This window comes from Chionomys nivalis, chromosome 11, assembly GCF_950005125.1.
Source record: "Chionomys nivalis chromosome 11, mChiNiv1.1, whole genome shotgun sequence".
NCBI classification, from domain to species: domain Eukaryota; kingdom Metazoa; phylum Chordata; class Mammalia; order Rodentia; family Cricetidae; genus Chionomys; species Chionomys nivalis.
The window spans coordinates 44,960,285-44,986,457 of NC_080096.1; the positions used below are offsets into that span (position 1 = coordinate 44,960,285).

The 26,173-nt window shown below is 39.9% G+C and overlaps 1 protein-coding gene across 3 annotated transcripts in view; it reads right to left on the reverse strand.

Annotated features, from left to right (window-relative positions):
- Pde4b (phosphodiesterase 4B) overlaps positions 1 to 26,173 on the reverse strand; it is a 533,851-nt gene that overhangs the window by 162,686 nt on the left and 344,992 nt on the right. Inside the window, exon 1 of one of the 3 annotated variants that reach the window (XM_057785531.1) lies at positions 24,795 to 24,923. The exons of the other annotated variants lie outside the window; for them this stretch is intronic. Within the exon in view, the coding sequence (XP_057641514.1) occupies positions 24,795 to 24,844 (50 nt within the window). The 5' untranslated portion in view covers positions 24,845 to 24,923. Of the gene's footprint in view, positions 1 to 24,794; positions 24,924 to 26,173 lie in introns of those variants that run through there. 3 annotated transcript variants of the gene reach the window in all.

Here is a 26,173-nt window from a genome sequence, read left to right on the forward strand (position 1 = left end):
GAAGGACACTATGGAAAAGAAATTTAAATTTTCTCAGTAGTTGAATCTCATGAGACACATCTTACTATCATCTTTTCTGAACAAAATAAAACAAACCAACAAAACAAAACAAGAGATGAGGTGTGGGTAAGTAGTCTGCCCACAAAAGGTCCAGGAGCCACTGTTGAGGGAATCCGAGAAATCCTCTTGCAGTGGCTTCGGTCACTCCGCGTCTAGAGGTAGGAAAGGAGGAAGGTGCAAGGCACTGCCGTGCATTTGGAATCTTGGGGACTGGACACCTCAGCGATGAAGACTTGAGTTCCCCACTATGTAAGAATGTCCATCAGCTGAGATGCAGCTGAGTTTCCTCAGGTAACTGAAATGGCAGGCAGCCTGAGCAACAGTGCTGTGCTCTGTGACACTCCACAGAACACCATAAGCTAGGGGTAAATGAGAGGCTTATGAACCCTGTCGCATTAGGGCTGTGGACCATCTGGCAACTTGCTTGGTTCCCCTAAGCTATACTTCATTTCAAAAAAAAAAAAATCAAAGCAAACTGAAGTAGCTATGTGTAATTCTACCAGAAAGATCAAATGAGATGCTGTATTCACAAAACATAGGACAGTGCTGATTTATCTATTGCTAATAAGCCAACATCATCTATTGCAAAATACAGCATTGCTACTTAGTCGGTCCTCAATAGAAATACAGAAAATTCATCTCTAGGCAGGAAGCGTAGCTGAGGCAGATGTCAACCACAGACAGCCCCTGAAAGTCCTCTTCCTACTTACTCAGTGGATTAGAAAGAAAAGAGTGGGAGATAAGGGGATTACTGGGTGCTGAAATCCAGAATGCTCATCTAGACTTGTAGGAGAATATGCTGATGATGGCCTATAGAAGGCTTGACTTTAACACAACTGAGAAGACGTGGCTGCCATCTTAGTCTTAGAAGATCATGTCATATCACGTTTATACCACATGTGATTCAGCTAAGCCTGTGTCTAGGTTGGTTAGCATGTCTGTCATATTTGACGTCTGTCATAGGCGGCACAGGGTGCTCTAACATCATGAAACCTCATACACAGTTATAAGACAAAGACTTCGGGCACACACATCCTGGGGTGTATTCTTCTGCTGGAGTGCCCCTCACGCACAACCCAGATTAGTGGGCCTCACTGGCATTTCTTGGGTGCAGTTGTCTGAGAACAAAGGGGTAATGTGCTAAGTGCTGGGAAGTGAGACTTGCATAACTAATTATGGCCTTATCACCAGAAGCAGGAATAGAAGGAGTCACAGTGACAGCTGGGACAGCAGTGCCAGCAGCAGACTGGGAGTGTGATGGGACGTGGGCCATCGCCCTGGCAGGTTCCTAATGTTCCTTGATAGCACACAGTTGCCAGAACTCCTTCTACAGGACTATTGATGGCACTAACTATCCTGCATCATGCCCTTAAATGACCATTTTTCAAAGATATTTGGATTTGATTTCTGCTGCTTGGAGCTACAGAGGCTGACTCAAACCGTGACGGATGTGATTCCTAGAAGAAAGGATAAGACTCCAGACCCAAAGAGCTGTGCCACCCCCTGGCAGATGCACCGCAATGCAGGCGGTCAATGTACAACCAAATGCATAATAGAGTACTTCTCCCAAACAACACGAGCAGAAACCCATGTTCTAGTCCATAAGATAGGCCTGCAGCCTTGAGAAAATTGTGTAGGTAATTGAAAATTGAATCTTCAGATTACAATGAAGTTAAAGAAAATCGCAAATTGGAGTAGAAGGTCAATAAATAATAATTTCAGCAAGAAACAGAATTGGATTCATGGTGCCACAAGGAAGACAAGGGATATCACATACAGTATTGGAAAAGAGGGGCTAGCAGTTCCTTATGCATAGATTGCTATATCAGCTGCAAAGGCCATTGCCCATAAAGAGTGAATGGAAAAGATACAGATGAACCTTATGGGGTGGTCTGATGGAAGACAAGTGGATCATTTCCCAGCATATATTACTGAACATCACCAAGGTGAAGATCCTGAAACTCCAGAGAATTAGAGCATGCTCATTGGAGTCACAACAATCCTGGCCTGCCACTTACTATTGAAAAAGTGAGACACGAAAATCCATTTCCTTTAAATTACCATTTTTCAATGACAATAGAAATATATATACCTCAAAAAGATGCTATAAAAATTAAATAATATGATATAAACCCAGCATTTACCACAGGCATTAAGTTATAGCTAATAAATTAATATCTTTTCACCATTGTCTCACTGACCCACTCCTTGAGGTCCACAAAGTAAAATAGAAAATAAATTGCACATGGTAATATCTATGTGTCATTGGAGGAGCAAAATGTATGTGGTAGGGCTTAGGAGGTTTATTCTGGGGTACATTACAATAAGCTTCTCCTTAAAGCCTAGGTCTTTCACACTGAGAGATACAGAGGAGTGAGAACTACTTCTGAAAGGGGGATATTGTACGTTCCCTTGACAGCACCTGTATAACCATCCTAGGAGACTCTTGATTAGTACCCTGAACTTTAGCTTTCAAACAGCTAGCTAGAGTAGGTAATGTCTCTAGGCCAAACATCATGCAATCTTCTAGGGTTCCCTTACCCAGTCTCCAGTTTTTGACACATGTACACTCAACTAAGTTGCCATTTGGGGCATGGGTAGTGGGGAAGAGTAAGATCAAGCAGTATAGATAATAGTTTTATGTAAGAGAACTTTTATTTGCTCCTCAACTTTCCTGCAGGACAAATTGATGAGAATTTCTTGGCATTTATGGGTAGTTTTCCAAAATGGCAAGAGATACTAAAAAGAGCCCATATAGAAAACATAGACCATCAACAAGGGAGCTGCTTAAGTCACAAAGGAAGCCATTGCATGCATAGAAAATACACTATGTCACTGTGCAAACAAGAGGTTTCCCTTGGGATTTATTTAAAATTCGTCTAAGTAATTGAGTCTTACAGAAGCCAGAAAGGTCACATTTCAGCACCTCAGAAGCTACATCATTTGTTAGGAACAAATACCAGATGATAAACAACCTGAGATCAAATGTTACGGTTCTTTGTGCAACTCTGAAGACTTAATTTCAGGATATGAAAATACTCAAGGCATATTTAGTAATTATAAGTCAATAAGAAGATCCATCCAGGAGGAATAATTATATAATTTCTGCATGGCTTCATGTGTGAAGCTTAGAGAACGGCACTAAGCAGATTCCTCTGTCATTAGGACTGCTGCTGGCGGTGACTCACCATTTGAACCGGGACTACATCACATCCTAAAATAGTGGGTATTCTTGTCTCCCCTTTGTACATATGAGTAGTAGGCAGACTTTATTTCCTACTAACTTAAAAACCTTTCAAAAAAGTTCCCCAAGTTTGATCCCGCTTCAGAGATTATTACCAGTTACAAGATAGAGCTGAATAAACAATGATTAAACAAGAAATCTGTTTTGAAATGGTTTTCATTTGCCTGAAAGAGCTTGCCTTGTTTGGTGGAAAGTTAATTTGTATTCTCAGTGACCTGCCATTATTTATAACAGCAAAATGCCATCTGTGTAAATAGGGGATCCGTTTCTAAAGTCATGAGAGTAACACTTTAAATCACATTAAGACATTTAATTTCATGAGTTTCAATCAAGAAGTATTACAACAATCCAATTATGCATGTACACATTAGGAGTAGGGAGCAGTGATATGTAATGTGTAAAAGTATGCTCATAGATAAGGAAGGAGCAACACGACTGGGCATGCGTGACATAAACAAACCATTATTTCAACCCTTTATTTCACAAAGAGTTAAGACATGTAAATGTTTTATTCTATAATTGACACTTAACCAGTGATATTACTATTTCTAGCCATAGAGAAAAATACAGAATTACTGCATTTCTGTTGAATACAAACCTTGCTAACTTTTTAACACAATGCGCCTTCAGACTTAGATTTCTCTTTCCATAAAGAAGACAGGGACAGCACACACAAGACCTGCACAGGTTCAAACCAGACAACATGTGCCTCATGTGTGTATTTGATGCTGTTTTCCTGGGCATCCTCCACTAGCCCTGACTCTCAGTATCGGTCCCCTTCTTCTGCATCCCTGTGTGCTCTGGTCATTGACTTCGTCTAGAACAAGGATCAGTGTTCAATGCAAGAATGCCTTTTGCTGGTTTTCCTGGTTGGCTGTTTGTGCCTACGTCATAATTACATATCTTCTTGTAGGGAATTTGCAGAGTTCTTTTGAAGGAAATTGAACTGAGTGGAGAAACGGAAAGGTGTTCCTGAGAGAACCTGTCCTGGCATCATGGGAGGATGCAGCCCAGGCCTGGGGAAAGAGATTATGTCTGACTGACCACAGGGGAGACACATGTTGTCAGCACTCAGCTCCTAGAACCATGGAGATCGGAGTTTAGAAACCTGGATTCCTGGAACATTTGTTGGTTCAGTTCTCTCAATTTTACGGCCGTACCCTCTGTTCCTGTTGGCACTAGGAGTGCACAGAAAGTCTCTGGCAGTTGGAAGGACCATGTATGCTTGAGTTCTGCAGAGAAGGTTGAGCAGTCAGCCTACCTGAGTACAGAAACATACCAGGGAGGCATCAGGTGTAGACTCCAGGAAGCAGAATTGGAAGGAAGGACTATTTACCATTTAAATTACTTTTGGTTTCCCTTTTCATATGCAAAATAGTACAATTAAGAGCAGTGCTGTGCTGTACAACATTATTGGGATGATATCATGGGATAATGGCTGTGAAAATGTTTTCTAACCCAGAACAAGCTGAATACTAGTTAGCAAATATCACTCCACCATGGGGGTGAGCAATGTTTTTAACAACACAGGGTTCCTTCCGTACCTGCCACCGATTGTTGCTGTTGCTGGTAGAATTAAATTAGGGATGAATGCTAATAATAAAATATTAATTGGAAAAAGTAAGATTGAATTTTTATATATTTGACCTATTTGTTTAAATACATGCCTCAAGATGAGCAATTTCTTGATTGGAATTTGAACAAATTCTTGGGTGTGTTAACATAATAGTGAACTATACCTACACAAGGAACATGAATCAGTTTTCAAATCATTTGTAATGGATTTACTATAAAAATTGCATTTAAAAACTTGTATTTGATCTTCACAACAGCTGCTTTATGGGGAAACCAGAAGAAAAATACTTTAAAATTCAAGAAATCACCTCTTAGTGGAGTAATGAAGAGACCTGGGAGGTAGAGTTGTTAGAACATCTGCCCCAATCCTCCGATCCCAATTCCCTGATCTCCTTGGATGGTGTGGAGACAATTATTTTCTTTCATCTGAACCTAGAACCCTCCATTCCAGCCTGGGCTATTTCCAGAAGGTGGTCTACTGGATGAACGTGACCCCTTGTAGTTCTGTCTAAAGAATTTACACACAGGAAAAAAAGTCTATGACAAGAAAAGTTTTTCCGTAGCCAGGTCATAAACTCTAAGTTTTGCTTCTCTTTGTTTTCTGTCACAGGGGTTAAAATGCCGGGAGTACCAAAGACTGTAGAGAACATTGTGCAAACATAGAGAAGAAATTCCAAAAATAAATCTTATGTCCCCCATGGCTTTGGAGTCCCTCACATTCTATTGCAGAAATTCCAAGATAAGTCATTACACCTATAGACATGTTTCATTTGAATTTGTCTTCTGTTTTTTAATCAAACACAAAGGAGATTTTTTTCTTTATACTTTACTGTTATTTTTATAAACTTTTTATGATGCAAATGTACTTCTTTGAAAACCAGAAAAAAAAACCCTCCAAAAATTATCACTTGCATTGGAAATGAATAAAAAGTAAGATTTAGAACTCTACCCAGCTTTTTTCAGTCACATAGGAGTGTGGTTTTCATACCCCTGAGAGTTGAGAGAGGGCTTGATGGTTAAAAGCACTTGCTGAACTTGCACAGGATCCAGACTCAGTTCCCAGCATCCACATTGAGCATCCAGTGGCTCATAACTCCACTCCCAGGGCAACTAGAGCTCTCTTCTGGCTTCCAAAGCCTCTACACGCACATAGTGCACATTCAGACAAGATATAGAAATTTAACTCGGTTGTTTTTTGAGAACCACAATTAACCACACATATACCCCAATTCAAAATAAAACAAAAGAGAAACACACCTGTACCCAAGACTCTCAAAGGAATGAAACAGGTGCGCCATAGACCACATGGTTGGATCTTAATCTCTAAATCCAAATGAACATTAGAAATATTAATTGTGTATTAGTACAAAGCTACTGATTGCATGATTTCCATTAATGTTCTTCTTGCCTTGAATCTTGTAACAGTCATGGGCTTGATTTAAAAAAGCAAAACAAAACCTTTGCAAAGAGAGTAAAGCATTGATTTCCATGGCTCACTTTCTTCATTTAGTTCAAGCACACACATTCTCCAATGCAACAAAAACAATTTTTTTTTCTAGTTAAGTGAAATGACAGCAGAATTTAACCAACGTGTTCAGTAGTTGGGCCTTCCTTTTTGTCGTCAGATTAAATGATAGTGAATTTGTGGCTCTCAGGAGATTTCTCAGAAGAAATCCCAGGTTATTGGATTCTTAGTTTCTTCTGGATATATATTTCTTTTTTGGTTTCTTTTTAGTATAATAAAGTTTTTAAATGATTTTTAAAAGAAAAATGAATATACATAAATGGGGAAACTAAACTATAGGCTAGGACATCTTTGAGATGTCTCCTTATCATCAGGAAAACAAGAAAAAGCAGTAAGGTTATATCTGTAGAATTTCAACTCAGTTTTCATTGTGAAAAATGCCATTTCTAAGTGTTTTGTTAAAAATAAACAGAAATATGGTGGGATAATCTGGTTGATGTTTTTCTTATTCCCTGTAACAATAAGTACAAATGTTAGCCGAAATGATAGAGTTAACAGCTATAGGTTATTTTGCTTTGGTTGAGAGAATTAAGCTTATTTATCATCGGCTGCGGCCAAGAATGTGACTCTAGGCTGAGTGTATAATTAGACACAGTCCTTTTTCAAGTGCAGAAACCTGGAGGAAAAAAACCCACATGCTTTTCAAACACATTTTTTATTCTAAATAAAGAGATCTAATTTAGATCTTAAGTGGGAGATTCGCAAATATCTATACCTCCCAGCTCCATCAAAATTAACTTACCAAGAGTGATATTCCTGTTTGGCAAACTCAAGAGGGACTGGAGCAACCTAAACCATCCAGATCTCAATCTTTGCAATTTGATTTAGCAAAGTCAATTACCAGCCTGCTTTCAAATGATGATGCTTTCCATTTGCTTTCTGTTCTTTTTAAAAATCTCTAACTCCTGCTAGGCTTCTTTATTTCTGTCTTTTTAAATGTCTATTTCTGTGCATTTGTTGTTCTTCTTACTTTCTATTTAGTGACAAACTCTTTCACCAAACAAATTACCAAGATCGTCATCTATGGTAGAAATCTGCGTTTTGCTCACACAGGGATAACTGATTTTTTTTTCCTCCCTAGAGGTCTGGTGGCCAAGGGCCATGTCCTCTGTGCTTGTAGTTCTATACCATCACAAGCCAGTTCTGAATCCCTTCCACACACCAGGTAGCACCCCTGATTTTCTCTCCCCTATAGGAAAATGCCCCCAGGTCCTGGATGTCCTGGACAGTGGCAGCATCTCAATCTTAGCAGTGAAGACTGTCAATGCAGCAGAGGGCAAGCTTGCCACACTCTCACTGCAGAGGGGAGATGGTGCAGGCGAGAACAGTTATCTAGTTCACGAAAGGGCTGGGCCTGAACCCAGGGCTCTTGACTCCCTGCCAAAATTCTTTTTTATTTAGCCTTGGCAGCCTGTGTTCAGTTTTTACTTTTAAAGTTCTTTATTCTTTTTTTAAACTTAATGCTGCAAAAACACAACACATTCTCGGGAGTTTACAGCTTTGTGTCATTACCAAGCAATCAATATCACCCTTGAAAAGAAATTCAATAACATGTTCTGTCAAAGGGTCTCAGTTACTTCTTACTGGGTCTCTTGAGGCCACCAAACATTCTAGTTTACTATTATATTTTATTATTAATTTATTAATGCTTACTAATATACTATATATTATTCAGTCAACTCTAATCAACAAGATGGAAGGAGAAGGACACAGAGGCAGAGGAGTTAATGACTCAACAGTATGAGAGATTTCTGAGCTAGACAGCATATTTCTCATTTTGCAGAGAAAACTGAGGTGGGAGACACTAAATAATTTTCCCAAGGATCTACATGCATGGCAAAGGTAAGTAAACTTGAGTCTCTTTGACCCCAAATCTCATTATCCTGAAGCAAATGTTTACAAACCAAGTAAAAAGACAGAGAAGAGGCTCTTTAGAGAGACCTAAGACATTATTCCTAAACACTGCCTTTTTTTTTAGACACTAACATTAAAAAAAAAGAGAGATCTGTACTATTTCTCTGACCCTTTGGCCATTTTCCTGGAAAAAAGGCCAAGTATTTGAAAGATTCTTCCAGTTACGCTAATAACAGATCAAGCAGTGGAGTTTAAACTTTTGGGTGATCCATCTATCAGACACTCATGTTTTTCTCTACATCCTAGGGAAATGTACCCGGGATGTGAACACCCTAGAGAAACACAAATTGTTCCCTTGATGCCTTATTGGCTTTAAAGGATCGCCTTTATCATAATCAGGTTCATTTGTCATCCTAAGATTGCTCATCAGAAAAGGCCATGCACTGAGCTCCAGAGAGAAGCCCCACACCACTGATTATTCGTTTTACAAAACCCACTTTTAAATAACATTTTATAAGACACATCACAAGTGGATAATATATGCTTCTGGAGATAAGAGCAAATCAAACTGCTTTCAACAATTTTTAAATTTATAGATAATACTGAGCCTTTAAAAATTATTAGTGGTAATAACTCAAGTTATGTTGAGTGCAACAGTTGAGGAAATATTTTCATACACATAATTTTAGTGAACACCAAGGGCACCCCTAACGTAAATTACAAACATCAGGTAAATGCTAATCTATGTTTTTAGTTGGGCTATGTTCTAGAGATACAAAATATTAATTAGAAATATCCTTTGCCCTACAGAAAAAAGGAGAACTCACTATATTTGTAATTATCTCCTTCAAGAAATATTAGAAAAGCAAACCTCAGAAATTGTAATATACTTGTTCATTTCGCCCACTTACATCAGAGCTCCCTCACAGCTAGAGTTGGAACCAGAAATTTTTGATACCAAAAGTTGGCCTTGTCTGTCTGTAGGAGTGTAAACAGTAGACATTTAGAAGAGATCGTTATGGGAGCAAAATTTAAGGAAAGTAGTCATGGACATATTCTAATCAATTATTTATATTAGTTTCATAGCTTCTAGCATATAATATTTATAACTTTAGCATTAAACTTTTAATTTATTTTACTTTATCTGTTTAAGTATTTTGCCTGCCTGCCTGCAGGGCTGGCAAACAGAGAGAATAAACTGGAGGAGAGATCTGGGAGAAGATCGAAGAGCAAAGCAAGGAGGAGAGGGGGATATCACGGGCAAGTCATGGGGTAAGAAGAAAGGTATATGGAATAGAGAAAGATAAAAGCCCAGAGGCAGAAGGTAGATGGAATAATTTAAGAAAAGCTGGGAAGAAACAAGCCAAGTTAAGGCCGGGCAGTCACAAGAAAAAGATTCTGTGATTTAATTGGGAGCTGGGTGGCGGGCCCCCAAAGGGCAAAGAACCGAAAGAGCTAAAAAACAACCAGTAACAACGGTCTATGGAGATAGTGACCACAGTCTTTAGTTCACTAAATGACATATGTGGGCTTCTAAGTCTTCTCAGTAGCAAATGAAACACAACAGAGACATGAGAGCAAGGATGTGTCAGTGAACTGAAGACATTTTTTCCATGTAGGTCATTGAGCTAACAGCTAAGAAATGAGCCCCGGAAGGGTGAAGGATTGGAATCACCCAGCTTCGGAACTACAAAACCGAGATGAAATTCGTGGTCTTCAGCTCCCTGCACAGTGGCTCTTTCATAAAACATGCTTTTCGCTGTGAGAGACCAAAATCAGACTTCTGAAAAGAATATGTCTCACACCCAGCTGTTTAAGAGATCAGAGAAATCACGATAAAATTCCATATAGAAATCTTTGAGTCTCTTCATAACTGTGGTGATAAGCTCAGGTAGCTCCCCCTCACTGATAGATGTGTACAACAGTAACCCCGTTTCCATGAGACTTTATTTTTTATAAAATCCATATCTTGTGTTATGGATTCACTCTGTGTCACCTAGCAGTTGCCAACAGATATTGAGCATAAGCTTTAGAAACAGAAAATACTTCTTAACTTCAACTTTCTTGGGTCTTTTTTAATGGTCTGAGAGACTTTTGACAAGTAATTTAACCACTTGTTTCTTCATCTGCCAATTGAGGGTTAGAACAGTGAACCAGACTGGGTGATCTATTCTCATAGGGGACACACAAACATGGCACATACTAAAAAGTCAGTAACTGTGGCACCTGCTGCTGTTATCATTGTATGTGCCTCAGCATTGGGCAATTACATCAAGAGATCATAAGAGGTGACAGTCTTCACATTGACACGAAGCACAAAGAGGCTTTTAGTGGAGACAATGAAACCTTTAGCCGTTGCTATGAAAACCATGTCTCCAGGTGAGCAGGCATTTCCCTCGCTTCCTAAGGACTGAACATATAAGAAAGGCTCCACTCAGCACAGTGGGTCCAGAGAGGAAGGAGAAGGCATGCTTCCTAAGGAGGTGTGGCCAGAGTGGACAGTGTCATGGAAACAGAGAATCTTAAGATCTTGGTGTGCAAGGGGATGGACGGGAGACCCAGGAGGAAGGGGCAGTTCGACTGAATCTACATTCTAAGCAAAAAGGAACAAAGGGTCATGAACATTAAACAGTTGTTTCTAACTGAAATATTAGGTCACTCACATGCCTGTAGGCAATCTAGTTTCAAGTGTCAATATTCCTCATATAACACATGCAATAACTTTTTTATGATATACGCATATATGGAAATAAGTCCAGTGGCAACACAAAGCAATGATTATATTGAAAGATAAGCTCCCAACAACATTCTTTTAAAATTAACCTTCATGAAGCTATCAAAATCATATAATGAATATAAATATATTCCAACCAAGCTTTGAAAATGATAGGTAGAATAGGAAACAATTTACCAAATTAAACCTTCTGAAAAATCTTTGTGCAATGGTGATAATCTTCTAAACCAACCATTCTCAACTGATTATGAGAACAGTCTATATCTAGGTGGTGTTTCCTGTCCTTATACCTCATCATACCCAAGCCTTAGCCTCCTGCCGCTGTGGAAAACGGTCTTTTAGGTATAGTATACCCCTGCTGTCTTGAAATCAGAATATCTGTGATTACCCACAGGAGATCCTCAAATGATTGTGCCCACGAACATTCCCTGGAGAGCGGGCTCGGGAGGCACATGAGTCAGAGCTCGAGTAGCTCATAGTTGGCCAGCAAAGCAGAACAGTAGGCACATGTAAGCTGCTTAAAACCCGCTAGGTAAAACTTCAATGGTTCTGGGGCCAATCCCCCTTCAGGTTCTCATAGGCAGCCCCTCACCCACTCCCCTGGAGTTTACTCTCTTTAAACTCATTGGTTCACCCAACTAAGCTTGGGTGGAATCATCTCTTTGGTCTGTTGGTGGCAAATAGCTCCTTGTTCTCATTGCCCTAGGAAAAGTGCACACCGCACGCACATGCCAGGAGCCCCGACAGTACCCACTGCAGGTTAGCCTGGTAAAGCAAGCTTCTTTTCCCAAAGACTGTTTGAGATGTTCCCACAATCTCAGAAACTCCTAGCCCAACTCCGAATTTTCTTCTATTCAAAATAGTAGCGCTAAGTGCTGGGCACTCTCCCTCACGCCATCTGATGACTTCTAGCAGCGCCCCACCCCCTCCCATTCCTACCTGGACTGAATAAAAGACTTGGAAAACTTGTCTATAATTGCTATAATCTCAAACTTATAAGTTGTCTGATGGACAGCTCATACTCAATAATATATTTCACCAAGTGAACTCTTATGACCCCACTTACTTGATGTTTTTCCCCATAGCTTTTTTCCATGAAACTGCAGCCATCATGAACGATGCTTTTTCCCCCTTCTCTCCTATGTTTTACACACTGTTCCTAGTCAGTTTTACTAAAGCACAGGTGAGTTTCATTTTCTGGCTAAAGCATGTAACTGTCTCTCCCCTCCCCTACAAATCCCTCACACTAGTATTTACAAAGAGCCACCAAAGGCCCAGCCTTGCCTTCATCAGATCCCAGCATTGTCTTTCAAAACAGCCTTTGTGTCGGTATCTCCTATGGAAGATTACTTTAGTGATGTAAAGATGTGTTACATTTGTTTACGTTGTGGGATATTACTTTAACTCTGTAAAGATGTGTTACATTTGTTTACGCTGCATCTGTTTAATTATGTAAACATGTGTTGCTCTTTCATCTTGCCTGCCTAAGATACCTGATTAGTCTAATAAAAAGCTGAATGGCCTATAGTAGACGGATAGGTGGAGCAGAGAGAATAAATAGGAGGAAGACTCTGAGAAAGGAGAGAGAGAGAGATGAGAATGAGGGCGAAAAACAGGGCGACACCCAGGGGGCCAGCCTTGCAGCTGCCAGTCAGCTAGGCGCAGACAGGATATACAGAATCAAAGAAAGGTAAAAAGCCTCAAGGCAAGACATAGATGAAGAGAAACAGGTCAATTTAAGTTATAAGCTAAGACTGAATGTTCACAATTAGTAATAAGTCTCCGTGCCACGATTTGAGAGCTGGTGGGTGACCCAAAAGAAAGCCTGCTACATATGTCCTTCCTGTCATCCCTCAAATCATGTAGACACTTGGCCTAAAATGGCTCTACTATCCGTTGCCTTCACTGCTAGAAATCTCATGAGTACTTATATAGTTCTTGGAAATGTCCTTTTAATCCAAGTTCATTGTCAGATATTATACCTTCATCTTGAACTTTGTTTTCCTCAAGATATGGGTATATGTGGATCCATGGTTTTTCCTCACTTTTCTAACCTTAGGAAGTCCAGTTGTGCCTTCTTATCCCTTACCTCAAAGCACATAACACATGCCAATCAATGCTTAATACCTACAAAGGTAGGACATAGGACTGGATAAAATGACAATCAAATGGTCTAGAAAATGAAAGCCACCGTGTTTTGTGAACTCACAGGAGCGGGGAGGATTCAGTTATGGTTGGCTGTATGCCGTGAACTTTGTTGCCTGCATATATGAATTGAAAGCTACTAGGCTATTGTGAGCCCTTCCCAGCTATTTCTGGCGGGGAATGAGAAGAGGAGGATGGAGATCATTCCCTTTTCCCCAGCAGCCAAGTAGTCCGGCAGAAGAAAATTAGCATTTGAACATATTTTAACACTAATATTTGGCCAAGTCACAAAATTGCCGTGTGACAGGTTTGAGAAAAGGTTCATTGTGGGAAGATGCCTTGGTGTTTAGAATTTATCATACATTTAATGTATTAAGCTGATATAAAATATTACACACACACACACACATCAAACAAAAGCCTCTTTCTAGGAAGTACTGCAACTCCACACTTCATTCCTGTCCTTTTGAAGGGGCCCTGAGTTCAGAATTGACAAAGTCTGCCCCTGAAGAGAGAGGAGGTGAGAATGGTGTTGGTGCTGAGCCACGCTGTTTGGAATGGCCCTGTCACCAGGGAAAGCTGTTTCCTAGGCCATTTTCTGCTTCATTAGAAAGTGGCCTGATTAGAGACAAACTGGCTGTGGGTTATGACATCTGAGAACTCCGGACAAACATGGCTCATTGCACTACAATCTGATTCCAGAAAGGCTTATGCAATTTGCATTCCTTGTGGAGGCTTTCCCACATTTCTGGATAACTGATGAATATTTCTTTTCTTTCCTTTCTCTTCTTCCTTTTTTTTTTGTGCAGGGAAGGAAAAAAACCTGCACATTACTTGACAGAATAGGGCAGCCACCTCTTTGGAGTGAGGGCTGCATTATGAATCAGTGTTTTTCTGTTTCTTCCTTTCATTTACCTGCTGGTTTACTAGACACCCTGGGCGGCTCTGAAACCTCTCAATGACGTCAATGGGACAGAGAAATTGGAGCAGCAGAGACAGCTGCAATGCACCAAGTCTACTGAGGTTTTATTCTTTTCTCCCAGGGTGACATCCGAGACAGATATTATCAATCAAGCTCTTCTGGCTCAGCACCAATCAAAGGCATTTTATCACGCAAAGCAGTAAAAGCTGCAATTAGAACATTGGTTTGGCTTTTTCCCTAGGAATATTTCCTTCATAACAATTAATAATGCAATTAAAACTGGATTAAATGGGAGAATGCTTACTAAAATATTTAATTAAAATATGGGAGCAATTTTCTTTAATATTTCATTTAGCACATTATTTAAGAGTACTCTGTATTTTGTATTAAATTTTTTCAAGCATTAGAAATACTGCCTTTCTTAAAATCACAAATAAAAGGCAATGCCCAAGAAATATGTACATTTCTTGGTCAGGCAACCAAAAGACAGTGACATCTGCCTGGCCTTTAAGGGGTCAGTGGCATCAAAAGTCTTGTGGCAACCAACTGGAAGGCAACTGGCCTTTCATGAATTAACATCCTTTGACAAAATCATTTAAAATAAAAACCAAAAAGAAGAAAAGAAAGCCAATTTCACAGCATATTATTTATCAATTTTAAAATTCTCTTCTTAGGAATAGTCTTCCATATTTGATTATATATAGCATATTAAAGCTGGAAACATACAACACTTAAAGATGTACTTTTTTAAAAAAAAAAAAAGAGGCCTCTCCTCTTTTTTTCCTCTATTTTGAGAAGATATCCTAAACTATTGAAGATGTCTAAAGCTCTCACAGTAAGTCTAAATAATAATTTTCTAATTCTGTTTTTTATTTTATGTTTTATTTTATGATAGCTAGGCATAAAACATTCCCAAAAGAGAGATGAGAACAGAGCCCATGGCAGGCTTGCCTGCTCCTCTACCTGGACCGCTTTTAGGCATACTCCAGTGGTATCATGTAAACCCCGTGGGATGGAGAGAAGATGGTGCATAGAGATACAGACGAAGATGTCAGTGTCAGGCCCAGGGTTACGTAGCCAAACAAACTGGACCTAAAGCCGCTAGTTGAGAAAATCAAATTGGCCGAGAGCTTTTCAGCAACCACCTACTGCCTTCAAAGCATTAGCATCAGCTCTTACACTATTGCATAGCTAGTATCGCAGATGATATAATGACAGACCCTAAAATATGAAAGATCATTGTATAAAGACTTAGATTTGTAATTGGAAACAAATAAAAGAGCATGGGCTTATGTGTCAGCACTGAGATTTGAGACCGGGTAGAGCAGACAGTAACACGAATCTTGCCAATGGGCCATGTTTATCCCTAAAGTGCTCTTGATTATTTGTATTTAAACAGATAAATTTTTGAAAACACCCTTTCATGAATTTAGCTGTGAAACAGACACCGTATGCAGCTGAGCCTCTTAACCGAGCTGCCACTGGTTTCTTCATTTCTGATTTTAGCATAATAGTATTCAGACAGGCATGGAGACTTAATAGGCATGCCTGTAGACCAGTTCTGTCTCCTATTAGGCCCATATCCTTGAGTGACTGCTTGGGGACAATGTAATGGCCTGAAATGACACATGAATAAAGCAGCTCAGGTACTCTAAAGGTGGTCATTACCTTTTCAGATGTTTGTGAAAAATTGTGTATTACTATGCTTCAGTGCCAACATGCTAGTGCACACACACACACACACACACACACACACATGCTCAGTTAGCAACATGAAATTTATTCTTTCTTCCTGCAGCTAATCACCACCAACAGTAGCAAAAAAAAAAAAAAAAAAAAAAATCAAATTAGGGCCATTTCACAGCTGTGGGAAGCCAACTCAGAGCCGGTGGCCTGCCAAAGCTCGCTAGAGTTATAAATGAGTCTAAGTGACCAGGTTATCTAGCCGCCAGGACTCTTCCTTTCTGGCCTTTCTTGAGTTAAGTTCCTCCTTTCTGGCTGCAGGTCCCCTAGTTTATGTCACTGCTAAGGAGTATGGCAGTAAGCTTATTAATGTTTCTCCCGCCTGGAACGTAGTCCACTTGATCATCCTTGTAAGTCATCTAGCCAGAACGCTTCCTGCCCAAGCCCTCCGTGGCTTCTCAAAGCTTTTATGGGGGCAGAGGAGGTTCCTAGCCTGTCTCAGCTGACTGACCTTACATGATATGCAGCTTGATTAATTTCCTAACTTTCTCTTCCTCGTGTGAGTCAGAATCCACCATGAAATCATCTTTCAAGTCTTTCAATTTGTTGCACCGTCTCATGTTTCCATAAATCTTCTGTCCTTTCCCTCAGCTCAACCTGCCACTTCCTGTTAATAAAAGCTTCTATTATGGCTGATGCTGACCAGACCACAAGCTGTATTTGCTCCCATCTGCTTTCTCCCTACTTGACTGAGTTCTGTAGAGTCATAGGCGCAGGGTATTTATTTCTTTGTCCCACCTAAGCAGAAATATCCTGCTGTTGTTGAAACATGCTAAATGGATCCATAGATATCACCATTTCTGATTTTACTTGCTTTATCTCACTGAGAAGGTTTTCACTACTTTTTGGTGTTAAAGGGATAGACTGATATAGGGGACTCATTGGCCATAAGTCCCATAGTCTAGGTATTGTTTCCACTGAGGAAACAGATATGTGTTGCCTTCGAGAGTCATGAGGAAGGATACTACAAGTTCTAGAAATGGGGTCAAATAAATGGATTTGAAGTCCATATATATTTTTTTAATGTCAAATTTTTCATCGTGAATTTGAGAGGTGGGGAGAAGCTTGAAGAAGCTCTGGGGAGGATAGTGAGCTCTGACTTACTCAGCTCGGGGACGGTGGGAAGTGAAGTGGTTTTCTCTGGTAGAGAACGGAGTTGAAAGCATAGTCCACAGATTCTAAGGGCTCCCTGTCCTTGTAAGAAGTGCATTGCACACCTTGACAAAGCAGAAATGCAGTGCAGCTTGAGGTAGGAGTCTACCCAGCCTGCACATCAAGCCCATTAGTCCCTTGTGGACAGCTAGACTGATCCAAATGAGCTGGATGTCTCGGGTCATTTATGTAGTTATTCATTTAGTAAATATTGATGGACAACAGTACCATTCTAGACATTGTAAATTCAATGTTGAGCAAATAGGGCAACTTATGCTTGTTGAGTATCTATTTTAGTATATTTCCCCTTATAACACATTTTGGGATATAATGATCACCCCATGAGGAGTACTCCTTTTGTCCACAGGTAGAGTTCTTCCCTTTCTAAGTCCATACTACTGGATCTTCTCCATGTAAGTTATGTTTCTTTCCTTCCGTTTGTTTTGTTGCTAGTCATCTTGTGCACTGTCCACTGTCTACTGACAAATGTGGTCACTACTGTCTACACATAGACAGGTCTTGACCTAGTCTGGGGTTATCCATTTTCCATTCAATGACTTGCTGGTTGAGTTCCCATGATAACACTGAGGAACAATAACGAATCAGGACTTTAAATGAAATTAGCAATAAAAAAATGAAGGTAGATCCTTACTGATAGATGGTTGATATCTATCAATTGGGTCCTGAAGGTACAAGATTCATTATCTAAAATAAGAAGAGCTGTATCTCTCACTTATATGCTACAATGTTTGTATACAGTGTATCTTCTGTAGTCCCTCTTTGCCCATAGCAAAAATACCATAAAAATTGGTTAACTGCTTCAGTAGGCAATCAAAATATTTTTAGACAAGATCATTAGTCATCAACAAACTGGATAATAAATGTTTTCTGCTTATAAAAGGTCACAAAAGAATGTAAATACACTCATTAACTAAAATTTAAATATTTATATGCTTATGCATGATAACTTAAAAGTTAAAATCATTACCAAGAAATCAGTAATTATGCAAATTGCATTTCACACATGCTGAAAGAGCAAGCATTTTAGAGTCATGCAGAACTGGGTTTTCATTCAGATTTTGCTCAGTGTGTGTTCCAGGAAAATTAACATTATCCAAGCCTTATCTGTAATGCAGATATAGGAGTACCCATTAAGCAGTTTCTCATGAAGAACAGATCAGTGTACATAAGGGACTCTACCTTGGCAAAAGTACATATTTTATGTTTTTAAACAATGTGATACATTTTAATTTATGTAGAGTTTGTTCAGGAGAAAAAAGAAAAATCATAAAATGGTGATTTCACAGTATGCCCCCATGAACTTTGTCCAAATACTATGACAGAGACATATCTATGTGCTTGAACACACACACAATGCATGCTCTTAATGTCCTTATAAAATGAAATGCCATTGTGACAAAAGATGATAATATTTTATTATGTGAATTAGAATTCCAATTCTAAGACGTGTCCTGTCTTAGTTATTTTTGAGGAATGACTGAAACTTTGCTGAACAATGAATGCTTCCAACTAACGCACATGCTAGTGTGAAGCTTAGTTTAGCCTGGGAGCCATTACAACGTGTACCTTTTTAAGACTGCAAGGCACTGCTGGAGCCTCTGATTGATTACCTGGAAATCAATAAAACGCCAAGGGCCTTGAGCTGAGGTTCCGAAAATGTCACAGAGCCTGAATATTTGCCACTTGTGCGACAGACACACCTCCAAGTTGCTGTGTTCTGACTATAGTTTACAATGTTGCTCAGAGCCAACCAGATGTTTCAGTGCTTGGGAACTTTGCTGTGTCAGCTTAAAGACTGGAACACCATCTTAGTTTGCAAATAAGTTCTCAAGTCAAGCGTTCCAGGAGTAAGAGGGCAACTGACCAAGGCTTGTCATATGTCATCTATACAAAATCACTGAAATTTATGGATATAAGTACATATCAAGTAGGACAATTACCCCCAACACACATACTTATTTATTAGCTTAAGTATTTGATGAATATTGTTAAGTGCTGTGTTAGTCTAAGCATATATGTACATTATCTACATCTGTCCATACCATCTATATCTAGATACCTATATCCATGTCACCATCTATACCTACATATCTATATCCATATGTCAATTAGCAAAACTGAAAAAATTCTGTCTCTAATAGAACTCACATTCTATTTCACTTCAGTGAGTGACATGCAATGTGTGGAAACATGCTGTGGGATAACCCCTCTTACGCTGTGAATATATGTTGCTCTCATTGGTTGAGAATAAAAGCTGCTTTGGCCTATAGCAAGACAGAATATAGCTAGGCAGGAAAACCAAACTGAATATAGGGAGAAAGAAGTGTAGAGTGAGAGAGACGCCAGCCAGCAGCCAGAGGAACAAGATGTCAGCAGACTGGTAGAAGTCATTGCCCCGTGACAAGGCATAGATGAATCGAAATGGGTTAATTTATATGTAAGAGCTAGTTAGTAATAAGCCTGAACTATAGACCAAACTTTCTATAGTTAATATTAAGTCTCTGGGTGATCATTTAGAAGTGGCTACAGAACAGGGTGGGACAGAGAAGCCTTTGTTTACAGGAACAAGCATACATAAAATGTAGAAGTCATACTGTAGGCTTTATCTTGGTTAGATCAAACATGCCCTTTTCTGTGTGCCTTTATCTGGAGGGCCTCCCTCACACTCAGCCCCCAGAGACGTGAAGTCCAAATGCCACCCCCTCTCTGAAGCCTGAACTAGCTCTCTATGGGGCTCCAAGGAACTTTATGTTACAACTCTTTTAACATCTCAGATCATCTTCTTGGCAGGTGTCTATCTCACTAACTAGAGGGTAAGGTCCTCCTGCACAGGAAAGTGGCGAGGACAGATCCTTCGTTAGTGTTCCATCACTGGGGCCACTGACCACAAGCACGACAGAGGAGCAATTTCAACAATGTCAGTCAGTGAACGAACACAGTCTTATTCCCGCAGAAAAGGGAAGTTAATCATGAGGGCAGCTGTGATTTGGGTACTTCTTTGCATTCTACCTACACTGAATCACTCATGAACCTAAGCAATATTTTGAAGTATTGTTTGAAGTCGAGTTAATTTGCATGAACTACTTTAGGATTGTTTTACTAAAAACTGATGTGGTGGGCATGGCAATTCAAAAATCCACCATTAATTGTTGACAGAAATATCATTAAAATGATCAACTGATATATTTTAGGGTTGATTGTCTTTGAAGATGCTTAATTCCATCTTTGATATCATTTGGATTAGTAGAGGAGCATAGGTGAAATGTTTAGTTCTTCCTGCCTTCTAATTATCAGGAGGAAATTGAATTCCTGCGCTATACTAAAGGGAATGGGGTTAGCCCTCAGACCAATTGTGTTAGCACAAGAGTACTGACTGGGGGAGCCGCAGGGTTGGAGTGGTCAGAAAGTGAATGAACCTGCAACCTTTAGTCAATACTGAGAGCAAAACTGGTCAGGCCTGAGGTTTTATAGGCAGAACTCTGAAACCACTATCAGATTTGGCAATGCTTGGCCAGTTGACCTCCAGTCTTGGAATCCTTGTTGCAGTCAGCTTGGGGAACTTTGCCCTTATTGATTCAGCTATGCAATAAAGAGTAAACTGTATCTCCTACAGGGAGGAAGGTCTTAGGAGCAAGTGAACATCCCTTCCTGCAATCAACTCTCAGGATAATTTTAGCTCTTCTACTGAACTGATAGCCCGAGCCATCTGTTTTACCCAGCTTAGAAGTTCTAGGTACCATTTAGACTGAATAAGAACACGTTTCTTCTTGCTCTTTTGTCTGCTGAGGAAAAAAGGTTTTTTGCATGCCTCGTCAGGGAAATAATCTCATAGGGTCTGTTTGTCTGTCCCCAACTCAACACAAGTGCATCCGTACTTCTTTCTCAACCCTGCCTCCAACCCTTAACTACACTCAGCTCCAGGCAGAGCACAGTGAGTATGCAGTGGATGATGGATGATTGACATACATGCACATTCTGCTTGAGTAGGCTGTGGGAAACTCCATTAAATAGCAAAGGAAGAACATTTAAATGTAGTTTTTCAAGCACCGTGTACATTTTTATTTCTCATGGAAATAAAATTGCAGACACTTCTTTCTGCTTATTTCGTGTATGGCTAAAATCTCAAGAGGAGAATGCTATCTATAGCACCAAAAAGAATCAGCTTGGGTGTCTATAAATAAATTAGCTGTTGATTGAAATGGCTTTTTCTTCTGTCTGTACCTACCAGTGCCTACCAGCAAAAGATAGTGCATCCAGATTTTGTGACTACTCAGAATTCACTGCCTTTTTTCTTCATCACAGAAACCTAGTTTCAGGCAGGTTTTTTTTTTCTCCTCCTGATGCTCAGGTTATTAGAGCAAAGGGTTATTTCTGAGCTACAAAAAAGCTGCACTTCACAACAGAACCACATGCAGAATTCTAACCTAATGGTTGTCAGAATTGGCTCTTGCACGGTTTGACCATTAGCGTCTGCTCAGAGTTGAGCAGCAGCGAATACGTTCTGTCAGGCTCTATGGATTTTCTCTTAGTTCAGAGAATAAATATTTACTCATTTCTGGTTATGGTAACAAAGTAGTCACTTAGTTCCTTGTGTGGATGGCTATGGTACTCAGTTAATCTCATCATCTGACCTCCTGGATACACTAAGTCTAGGTGCATCCAACTTTAAGGAGTGGTGCAGAACAAAGCATGTGACTCTGAAGTAGATGAGCTGGGTGCACGTTACTGGGTAAAGGACTCCCATTACGGAAGGATTTCTTCCGAGATTCCTTTAAGTTTAGTTCCAGCAGAGTATTAGAATGATTGTTTACGTAGAATTAACTGAATTGGAAGTAACTGAAAAGGGAAAGTGCAGTTTTATTTGTCATTTGAATTTGCTGCTAGCTGTAGTTCAATGGGAAAAAAAAAAAAAATATATATATATATATATATATATATGAAAACTAACTTTAAAACCTGTGTAAGTCAGATTGATTCAACTGGAATCAATTCACTCTTAACCCTAAAGGAGTTATGTAAAAAAAGAGACCAGTCACTAAGTGTAGAAAGTTTATAAATTTTCTTATGGAGGTTTCTAAACCTTCCACTGTCAAAACCTGAAAATATTTTTCTGTTTATACTTCAGCCCTATAATTGTGACCCCATTTCCAACTTGCCATTGCTCCACCTCAAAGACTACAGAGAAAGGCAAACAGACTCCTGTGGGCTTAGCAGCCTTGTCTAAATTTTGTCTTGTTAAAATAGAACACAACTCCATTTCTTTGGAAGTACCCTTGGCTTCCATAGAAACCACCCGAACTAGCCTCCGCCTCCAGGCTGGTGTCTCGTTGAGCTGCATCCTTTCCTGCTTGACTATACTTGTAGGCTCCTCATGGCTCTGTTCTGAGGTTCAATCAGCTTGGTCTGCCCTTTGAGTGTTGCTTAAAGCCATCTCTTCTCTTCTTGTGACTTGGGAACACCAACATTCCTTCCATCCCCAAGTGAATTTGGTTCTGCTATATGGTGACTGGAAGGTCTGTCTTTGATTTTCTGTTTTCCTATAACTTACTTATCCATCAGTATTCTAGTAAGGAACCACTTCCTTTTATAACCCCATTGAACACAAGCATATCTGTGTTGCCAAGGCAAAGCATGCACACATGTATGACTGTTGTAACACCCAATTTAGAGTTGCTTGTTAATTTTCTGGTTCATCTTATTTGATAGTTATACAACATCCATTTCCAGAAACCCAAATGCAGTAGCTGATAAATATCAAGTGTTCAACTAATGTATATTAGAAAGATGAGTAAATCAATGTCTCTAGGGCTAAGAGAATATTTTTAAAAATTAATTGTATAGTACATTATAGATAAAAAAAATAGGAATTTTCAGCAGTGTTAACCAACTTACAGATGAGGTAAAGTAGACAAAAATGGGATTGTCTGTATATGTTGAGCTCTTTGGATCTGATTCTAAGCTAAGTACCTTTATGTCTTATTTAAACACCATAGTCAGCACATCACACCCATATTAACTTTATTATGTTTCTGATATAAGCTTGGTTTTGGGACACTTCATTTGTGCCAGGACCTACACTGAGACTTCTCATCTGGTCCCAATCTTCACAACACTTTAAGGCAAGCCCTGGAAGCTCATTTCTAGTCAAGAACATGGGAGTCCTCACCCATCCAAGCTCAAAGAAGCTGGACTTTCCAGCTATATGGATTGGGCTCATTCCGGCAGTCCCATCTCCATGGAACACTATCGCACTCTCCAAACATGAGCCGTCCACTCAGCTTACATAGACATTTCATTCCCAAAGGGAATGCGTGATCAAATATGTTTAATTCACCCTTTCTCTTCTTAAAACAGTCTGCTTTCTAGAAAGTCCCATTGCATTGTTCACACAGCATAGTTCTGAAACCTAACAAGTGTTTCCTGTCCCTAGCCATCTCTTTGCAGAACATTGATGTTCTGCTCAGAGAAGCACATGACTGCCTTAAACAGGCATAAAGGAGATGGAAGTGGGGTTGCTAGTATATGTCGAGTTCTTTGGACCAGATACTGGGCTAAGTACTTCTATAGCTCAATTAAAGACCACAGTTAGATACATTTATACAAAATGAGAGGAAAATAACTCTTTTTTTGAACCAATTGACCAAATTTCTCTTTAAAATTCAACAGTTCTGAAGAAACAATACAAATTCTAAGCGCCTTTTCCTAGCATGCCTCCTGAATTTTATAAAGAAAATATTAACAGGAAACCTTGTGGTTTGACATATGAGGACTAACTATGTACAAAATGAAGAGTCAGAGTGCTGTGGTTTGACATATGAGGACTAACTATGTACAAAATGAAGAGTCAGAGTGCTGTGATTTCCTGATGAGTTACTCATCAATACTGTTGAAAGTGAAGACAGCAAGGAGTCCCAGGCTAGACACTGTGTAAATCATCATGCCAACTACCCCATCTGCCCTCTAGAACCACGGTGTGCAATGCTCAGGTTTAAAATACATGCGCAAGTTCCTTTGGAATAAATGAGTTTGGAATTGTTCAAGGGCACAAATCAGTTCTTGTGACACCAACAAGTATCTGCTTGGCTCTGGACTGTGCTGTTCTTTGCTCCCCTGCCACCTGTAATTCCCTATTTCTTAAAGCCATTAGCCCCCAAAATGGAGCCACAGTTCAGAGACAACAAGTATATTTTAAACAGTGCAAACTAATCTAAATCTCTTCTATAGTTTTGAAGAACACGATTAGAGCTTGGTTCTAGCACAGTAGTAGAGCAGCTCACCTAGCACGTGTGAGGCCCTAGATCCCATGCCCAGCACTGCCAAAATACATAAACAAAAAGTACAAGACTAAAAATATAATCCATGAGCCACATAAAATACATATTCAGACATGGTTTTTAAAAGTCTTTATGGTTTTGTAATAACTGCCCAATACTTTCTATTTCCTTTTTGTAGGAGTTTAATAGATGAAAGATTTAGAAATAAAGTCTTACTTTAAAGTTCAAGTCAAGAAAAATTCATATTCACAAACTTCACCCTGACTTGAATTAGCAGATTCCTTATCACTAAGGAAAAACTCCAATCAATTTAATCTGCATTCCTAAAATTAAAACAAAAATCAGAAAGTAAAGAACGTTTCCTCTCTGAAAAAGTAAAAGAGCTCTCACTATGCTTAAAACCTTGTATAATTTTACAAAGTGCACAGCTCCCCGCAAGCATCTGCTTATTTGAAATCTCTCGTCATTCATGTTTAAGCATGAAGCCACCTCCCAGTTCTGCTCGTGAAGTGTCAGATCAGGTTTGCGGCTACAGCAACACCTACCAGATCCACGAGTGTCGCCTGGGAGGAGGCAAGTCGCTCACGCGCAACATCCTGAACGCCGATACACTGTCAGCCCACCGCTCAGCAACTTAGCTCATCTTCCGTGCCTCTGCCTGGGTCCTCGCTGCCAGAGTTGCTACTGAGCCCTTTGTCCGTGCATTTTGCTGTCTGATGGCATGCCACTTTCCCTGGCAGGGTAGAGACCGTTCCAGTGTGAGTAGGAATGACTTAGCAAACGACACACAAGGTTGCAGAGGACCATCGCAAGTAGCTCCCTTCAGAAATCAGAGGAGAAAATTGACGTGCAGCCAAATCAGCATGAGAGCTTCCCGTGGGGTGTGTAGACTGCATGCAGTTTACCTCAGCGAAGCAAAGAATCTGAGTATCTGAAACTGCAGAGAACCCCCCTTTAAACAGTATTCATTTTGTCCCTCGCTCTGCATTTTCTCTTCCATGCCCGGTGATATGTCAGCATGTTTGGGGTTTTTTTCTTTTAGCCGAAGTTCACAGTGCTCACATTAATCAAATGAACTCTCTCTTTCCACCCTGTGCATTGCATTTCAAGCTATTGAACCTCCTGTCAGACTCGTTCTGCATTGTTTAGCCCATTCAGCCCACGATGAGAGAACACCTAACACACGGGGTCAGATTTCCTGAATGGCATATGTTAGGCTACAGCCAGGGAGAAACCCTGGAGGGATTTTAAGTCCTTTTCATTGCAGAGGATTACAAAGCAGAGAAAATGTCTGTGTTACACAAAGAAATAACAGTGAGACAGGAATAATGAATTCAACTTTCAGGCTTTGGTGGGCTCTCCCGGCTGCTCTCAGCACGCTGGTGTGCATTTAAACTTCTACCTCCGGCTTGGCTCGGGAAGCCTGGTCTCTCAGTAGAGGCAATGGTTCTTCAAGGCACAGGAACACCATTAATTCAACACAGCAGTAAGAGATTCAAAGACCCTCAGATTGCCCCCAGGGAACCAAAGTGATAAAATATACCCCAAAGACATTCAACAGGGAGGATGGGGTGCCAGCAGTCAGGATCTCCGGGTAGAATATGATCAATACTTTTGCTGACAACAGCAATCTGCTGTCAAATGAGAAGGTAGGATTAGTTGGTGTCATGTGTGTCTCATGTTTTGGGCTTTTTTTCTTATTCATCAACATTTTATATTCCAGTGGTGGGGTATTTTAACTGGATTCAAGTTCCTGGAAGGGTTAACTGGTTTATTTCAGATTTTCTTCTACTTCTCTGCTTCCTAGCTCTCACTATGCCTCAGAGAAGCTGACTTTAGGAAAGAACTCATTTTCTGTGATGGCAACAACTGGCGTGTGTAGTATGTGTGTCTATGTATGTGTGCATATGTATGTATGTATGTA